Source organism: Ipomoea nil, unplaced genomic scaffold, assembly GCF_001879475.1.
Source record: "Ipomoea nil cultivar Tokyo-kokei standard unplaced genomic scaffold, Asagao_1.1 scaffold2610, whole genome shotgun sequence".
Taxonomy (NCBI): Eukaryota; Viridiplantae; Streptophyta; class Magnoliopsida; order Solanales; family Convolvulaceae; genus Ipomoea; species Ipomoea nil.
Window position 1 is genome coordinate 74174 of NW_017619038.1, and position 7608 is coordinate 81781.

At 35.4% G+C, this 7608-nt stretch overlaps 1 protein-coding gene across 2 annotated transcripts; it reads right to left on the minus strand.

Moving 5' to 3' along the window:
- Positions 1-1019: 1019 nt before the first annotated feature.
- Positions 1020-5986, minus strand: LOC109154130 (ethylene-responsive transcription factor WRI1-like). 2 transcript variants are annotated; one of them, XM_019301995.1, is made up of 7 exons: positions 5562-5986; positions 5188-5270; positions 4981-4989; positions 4340-4428; positions 4074-4198; positions 3265-3341; positions 1020-1792 (listed from the first exon to the last, which is right to left on the minus strand). In XM_019301995.1, the coding sequence occupies exons 1-7, from the start codon at positions 5741-5743 to the stop codon at positions 1086-1088; spliced, it is 1272 nt and encodes a 423-aa protein (XP_019157540.1). In that variant the 5' UTR covers positions 5744-5986; the 3' UTR covers positions 1020-1085. The 2 variants fall into 2 exon arrangements, with proteins under 2 accessions (XP_019157540.1, XP_019157541.1); XM_019301996.1 differs by having other exon boundaries at positions 4074-4184; positions 5562-5649.
- Positions 5987-7608: the final 1622 nt, after the last annotated feature.

Below are 7608 nucleotides of genomic sequence, written 5' to 3' on the forward strand. Positions count from 1 at the left end.
AAGGAGGACTAAAATTGTTCGTGCCACTATAATTCTAGGACCAAAAATGTCTTTTACTCTAAATAAAACAACTAGTAAAAAATTGATGTCGTAGTACGAATATAGATTATTCAGAACTGCGAGATATTAGAAAAGAAAATATAATATATGACGGGACCAGCTTAACTCACTGGTTCAGTAGACCAATCGTTATACCCTGCACCACGGCGCGCATAGCACAGTGCGCTCCGCGTCTCCCAAAACGACGTCGTTTTGGTAAGTTATGTAGGGAGTTGACGCGATTATGTGTATGTGTTTATAAATTATGTGTATTTGTTTATACAATTATGTGTATTTGTTTATACAATTATGTACATTTTTTATACAATTATGTACATCTTTTTTATACAATTATGTGCATCCGAAATAGGAAATTTATGTATATTATGTTAAGAGTTGATGTTTATTATGTTAAAAGTTTATGTATATTATGTATTATGTTAGATTATATGTATTATCTTTTTTAAAAAAAATATGTGTATTTTGTTATACAATAATGTACATTCATGTATACAATTATGTGTATTCTAGTATAAAATTATGTACATTTTTGAATCTGAGATTTTTTTTTTAAACAAAATTAACCACCAACACAGGGTAGCGAAATTTCAAAAAATAAAAATAAAAGAAATCTGAAACCACGACGTTTTGCATCAGGGCGCACAATGCAATGCGCACCTTGGTGCAGGATATAAATTGCCTCAGTAGACAATATTTGGGAGAAGAGACCAATGTTTGAACCTCAGTCGCGGTAGTGTGAGAATTATGTCCATAGTAGACAGATTCTTGTACGCACCGGTATTTGACATTGTTTGCTAAGCTATTGAGTCACCATGATTTACATCCTTCCAAATATTTTGTCGGGCGGGAGTGTGAGACGCCTTGGAGTTTAATATATTGAATTATTTTTAATTAACAAAGCACACCAACCAGCTTCCCCTGGCTATCTATATATATATAGGAAATCAAAACTTCAAAAAGAAAGGCAAAATATTTCAAGTAAAACAACCAAAAAAACTGTTCAAAAACCAGCCATCAATCACCCTTTAGTTCAACAAGTTTGAAGAAGCCAAGCCTCCAACTTCACTGGAAACTGAAACTGATGTTGAAACAGAAGAAGAATAATCTGAAGCTGTCACTTCCTGCCCTTTCACCACAGCCTTAGCTTCAAATTCATCATCCATCAGCATGCTCCCAAAAACATCGTCCTGCTTGAATTCGTCACTTCCCCTTACCCGTTTCCCGAACACCAAATCAATCTCGTCGTCGAAGCTGGAATCGTTGAAGAAATCGAGGCTCGGAGGCTTCACCTCGAGGTCAATGTTGGACACTGGGAATGCCTCGAATCCAACGCCCATGCACAAGTTCCACGGGTGCTCATCATGCTCTTTTCCGGGGTCCTCCAGTTTCAAGATTTCTGGTTGTAAAGACTCTACGTTTTTTGGGTAAGGATCAAGTAGCAGCTCATCTGGTTGAATCTCCTCGTCAAAGGTCACCGAGTGTCCTTCTACTCGTTCATTCTGCTGCATCTCATCACCATCTTCGATTTCCTGATTAGGGTCGCGTTGGTCACCGGATTGAACTTCAGCTGAGGACTCTGCATTATTAGCCAGATTTCTTCGTGTTTGGCCACGCTCTCGAATCTCCTTCAACTTGTCTCCATAATTGCTGATGTCGAAGTTGGTTACTGCACCGGGACCTTTGAATTCAATTGCCGCCATATCATATGCTGCAGCTGCTTCCTCTTGAGTTCCTTCAATAATAAAGGCAACAAAACTGAAATTTTTTGGCAATAGATTTACGAAATTCTGTAACTATGACAAATACCACAAGACAAGACGACCACCATAGATAAGTACGATTTAGATTCTTATGTGAATGGCAATCAAGTTTCATTATGCAGATAGGTGATAGTAGTCGGAAGAAAGCTAAGTTCAACCCTACTTGCTAATCTAACATGATCAACATACATTCAATTTCTCATTTCCCATTAAAAATCCAAATCCCGGTAATACCATGGATAGGTGTTGCTAATTTTTTTTTTTTGGATGATGAGGGAAACCCCACAACCCTTTTGAGTGTGAGTAAACCCCGCCTTGTGACCTTAGCCAGCAAATGACCACAAGGAAGTAAACTAGCCTAGGTTACCTATAGCTGACCGGCTCAAACCAAAGGGGCAAGGATAGGTGTTGCTTATTTGAAAGACTGAAAGTTTAACTAAATATGCAGTTATAACTTAGAACGAGGTACCCTCGTATCCTATTTGATGTTAGAAAGTCAATGAGTGAAGAGGTAAAGAGTGAAAGCAGTTCTACATATGTTTATCTTAACGTACTAGACACTCAAAAATAATTCAATAATCCTTGCCCCCCTAGTAGGCTTTCACAGGCCAAAATGTAGGAGATCAAGCTCAGACATTATGGTTGGGAAGACTTGTCTCCCGGATAATAGTTGCTCTTGGGGGACTACAAGGGATTTCCCCGAGTGAAATGGTCGATTCACAGTTCACACAGCATGCAAACAATAACTTTGGATCGAACCCAACCCAGAAAAGTGGTTTTCCTATTTAGAAAAGTGGCCATTTTCAGTTTTATATATATTGTTGAACAGAAAGTTTACTTTAGTGTGACCAAATATTAGATCTGGGGCATCAGGAGTTCATGTGCCAGTCAGCTTTAGATAATTTTTCTTTAAAAATTAATGTTTTGTCAGCTTTAGACAAGTAAATCAACTGGATGTGGTTAGGTATGAAAAGTGAGAAATCTTTCCAAGTGCATCTTTGTTGTGTGCTACCCACAGTATACTAATACGAGTAATATACTTTTATTGCATCTCGCAAACTTCAAAACCCACACCAGCCCTAGACAAGATTTTTACATCCTCTCACGACCCACTACCCACCATCAATGTCGCCCAACTCATGCATGTTCTTTGGGAGCGGGATGCCCACGGATCAAATGGAAATTGTCATCCCCGGGTGATATTATTTGAATCCTGGATTCGTTGATGACACGATGAGTCACCGCGAAATAATGCAAGTCACTGCTTTTTAGTTCTTTAAACCAGAATGGAGTCAAGATTACATTCATCGCAAATTCAGCAAAAAAAATAAAAAAAAAATCTAGAGCGAGAAAGATAGAAACGAGCTCGATCAGCTCTAAAGCATTACTAACATCAACTATAATAGATAGAGTTATGAATTGTATGTATGTATAGTAGACGTACCGTATGTTCCCAAGTAGAGATACTTACTACCATAGACAAGTCCTATTCTTGCCTCCCATCTACCATTTTGGTGGTGCCTGTCAAAATCGAATTGTCTGTGTCAGTAATGGCTTTAGCAGCTTGGAGAAATAATTAAGTCATGAAATCCACATGATCCTAATGATCAATTCAACTATACATGGATGTGAGTTTCTTCGACCATAGTTGAAATCAAGTTTTTTTCAAACACGTTCGATTCCAATAACATTTTTGTGGTGAATAACTCTACTAGAGTCCCAAAGTATATATACAATAATTACCTGATGTAACAACAAATTAAAAGTCACATGTTATACATAGTGAACTCGTACCGGCATGGGGTCTACTAGAGTGGTCTACTATATATAGTCCAAAACTCGTAACAACAAAAGTTCACGTTCCATATATAGTGAACCTAGAGTCCAAAAATATACAAGAACCTCTGCTTACATAACAACAAAAGTCACATTCTATATATAGTGAATCCAGACGGACAAAAGTGTACTAGAGCCTAGAACTATACAAGAATCTCTCCTAACGTAACAACTAACGTCACATTCTATATATAGTGAATCCAGACTGGCAAAATTGTACTAGAGCCCAGAACTATACAAGAATCTCCCCTAACGTAACAACTAAAGTCAGTCACACTCCATACGTAATGAACTCAGACCGGCACGGGTCCCACTCAACAACCACGGTAACCTAAAAACATGATAAATGAACTAGTGTATGTTGATTTGTACACTATGTTCTAAAAAGGAAACAACTAACATATAGTACAGTTTTACCTCGCGACACCACGGTACTTAGAAACGCCTCTAGAGAACCCACTACTCTGTCGCCTTAACGAAGCCAGGAACTCCTCTCTAGACAACTTCTGCATTTCCTCAAGCTCTTTGCTGTATGTTTCAACCTATAATTTAGTTAAAACCACAACTCTTTTTTTTTTTTTTTTTTTTTTTTGGCAAAAATGATGAATATAAATTCTGAGCTAATTAACTTTGCAATTAAGTACCCAAGATTCCCAAAACAACAATTCTAGATTTTTAATTACCGGAAAATTAATTGTGGCTTTAGGTCCCCAGTACTTAAGAGCAGCAAGATCATAGGTTCTTGCAGCAGCCTCTTCACTATCATATGCCCCTGCATTCAACAAATTTTTTTGTTAATTATTTAAAAAAAGTTACGCCAAAGTCACAAAATAGCCTTCGTTGCTACTTGTACCAAAAATTTCACCAAATATTCTCTCAAAATGTTGAATCCCCAACCCCAAGAGCCCCACATCCCAGCCCGACAAAATATCTGAGAGGATATAAATCACATTGACTTAATGACTTAACAGACAGGGCCAAATGTTGGTTGGTACACAAGGGATTTGCCACTTTGGGCATAATCTCAACATTGCTGCCACAAGTTTTGAATATTGGTCTTTTCTCTCTAATACTACCTACTGAGCCAAAAATTTCACCGAATCTTAACTCAAATACTGCCTACTGAACCAAAAATTTCAACAAATCTTATACCATATATAATGTAGTTTATTCACAAAAAAAAAAAAAATATATATATATATATATAATGTAGTTTCGTGTAATACATAATGATACGTGTTACAAGTCACATTATTATATGGTAAAAAACATTGGTACATATAGTAATTTTCCAAAAAATAATCAAATGCAGGATTTAACTTACCCAAATAAACTAAAAGAGCAACAGAGGCAATGGTGGGCAGTCCAAATGAAAATGATAGTCCCAAGAACAGAAAAAGAAAATGTCAGTAGGGGTTAGATACAATTAATTACTAACTAATCAATATTTAATTAAATTAATAAATTAATACTGCAGATCTAATTGATTTTCCCTATAAAAAAAAAATTGTAAAGAGAAGAGCAAATTCACCTTGCTTTCCCTTCTTGCTCTTATTGCCATTCCAAGAATTCTTGTCCCATAGGTGAGCTTCATATCTCCCACTCCACCTATGCCTAAATTTTTTTTTAAATTTGAATTAAAAATTAACGAAACTAAATTTCTTGCATGCAATCAAAAGTGACAAAAACATCATAGGCAAAATTAAAACTTCACAAAACCCATTAAAGAAAAAATAAAAAATTTACAAAAATAATATTCATGCATGCAATCAGAAGTGTCAAAACATCAGAATTTAAAAAATAAAAAAAAATAAAAAAATAAAAAAATCATAAAACCAGTTAAAGGGGATTTAGAAAAAAGGAAATAAAAATCAAAATTTTAAATAGAATTCCCATTTGAATTACCTCGTTACCCCTCTGTAAATGGAGCTTTTTCTGGCAGCAGTAGGGGCAGGATTGGGAGCTTTCTTGGCTCTGGAGCGTTTGTGCCCAGTCTGGGTGTCTGGCTTAGGCATGGCAGAATCATTGTTGGGCTCAATGCATGAAGATGATGAAGAAAGAGATGAAGAAGGAGGAGATTTCTCCATATATTCCCACTCACAACAGCAAATTTTCTATTTATTTGATGCAATAATAATTCTTGGTTTAATTGACTGTTTTTTTGAAAGATTTTGGGTTAGTTGGAAGGTGAAAGAGAGAAATAGAGTGGACTGGGAGAATGAGCAGAATATAGAATCAAGAAAAGGGTCATCATCATCTTCATAATCTTCTTTTTCTTCTAAACTGGTTTATCAAAGGAAGGAAGCTAATATAAGCAAAACAGCAGAAGCCATTGGAATGGTGTGCTGTGGTGGCATGCATCAGCTTCATGGTCTAATTATAAGACAAGAAGAGACATTTGTGTGTGGGGTAGGGGTGGGGTGGGGGTGGGGGGCCAGGAATAAACAATGGGTTAATTGTACATGAGTTAGTTTAAAATGTGAACACTTGTCTTAAGTTGCAGAGGGGTGCTGCCAATTGGGTTTGCCATGGAAAGAGAGCATCTCTTTTGAACTTTTCTCAATTTAAAAAATAATAGTAATAATAATAATAATAATAAATGAGTTGGAGCTCCAAATCAATTATTTCTTCTCCCAAAATGTTGAATTTTCAACCCCAAAGATCACTTCTTTCAAAAAATTGAATCTCTAACTCCAAAAACTCCTACACTCCGGCCGAACTAAGTATTTAAAAAGATATAAATCAAGGTGACTCAATGGTTCAGCAATTTATTAAATCAATGAGCTAAACCCATACGAGCATCAAATCAATTATTTTTTTATTTTTTTTTTGAAAATAAATCAATTATTTCTTATGACAATGCAAGCAAGATTTAATTGTAACTTTTGAAATGTACTCTACTATATTATGTAAAATTTAATAAACAAGCCCAACAAATTAATCCTACTTTATTGTGTACAATTTAATGAATCCGTAGTACATCTACAATATTATATAAACTTTATATATATATATATATATATATATATATATATATATATTATCAACTCAATATTCATCCATGTACACATTATCACTCAATATTTGGGATGTCAATGGGTCAAGAATTCAAGATCCACTATCCAACTCAGCCTTATACTTTTTCCATCAACCCTCATCCCAACTTGGCATGGGTAAAACATTTCAAAACCCACCCCCAACTTCATCGCAAATTATGCCGTGGAATCGTGTTCACCGAGAATGGTGAACACAAGTCAAAACGACGTCATTTTTAGGCAAAAAAAAAAAAAAAAATCGCGGATGTGGAGTTAACGGCGCGTTACTGATCAAATTATGAATTTTCTGTTATGAGATTATGAATTTTATGAAAATTCATAATCTCATAACAGAAAATTCATAATCGCATAACAGAAAATTCATAATCTCACAACTGAAAATTCATAATCTCATAACAGAAAATTCATAATCTTATAACAGAAAATTCATAATCTCATGGTTCCAAAGTGAATGTGTAGGCATGGTTCCAAAGTGAATGTGCAGGCATGGATTCATAATTTATGAATGTCCGTGATTTCGGACGGGAATATGTAGGCATGGTTCCAAAGTGAATGTGCATGCATGAATTCATAATTTATGAATGTCCGAAACTCCGAAATTATGAATGTAATGAAAATTCATAATCTCATAACAGAAAATTCATAATCGCATAACAGAAAATTCATAATCTCATAACTGAAAATTCATAATCTCATAACAGAAAATTCATAATCTCATAACAGAAAATTCATAATCTCATGATTCCAAAGTGAATGTGTAGGCATGGTTCCAAAGTGAATGCGTAGGCAGTCACGTAATTAATTAAAAGAAAAAAAAAAGAAAAAAAAAAAAGATAACGGTGCACTAACACCGTTGGAACCGTGTTCACCATGAATGGTGAACAAGGTTCCATGGC

Coding starts and splice junctions, on each gene's coding strand:
- LOC109154130 (XM_019301995.1), bottom strand. CDS start 5,743: ATGGAGAAATCTCCTCCTTCTTCATCTCTTTCTTCATCATCTTCATGC. Junction 5,271..5,561: donor ATTTACAGAGGGGTAACGAG/GTAATTCAAATG, acceptor AAAAAAATTTAG/GCATAGGTGGAGTGGGAGAT. Junction 3,342..4,073: donor AAGTACCGTGGTGTCGCGAG/GTAAAACTGTAC, acceptor CGATTTTGACAG/GCACCACCAAAATGGTAGAT.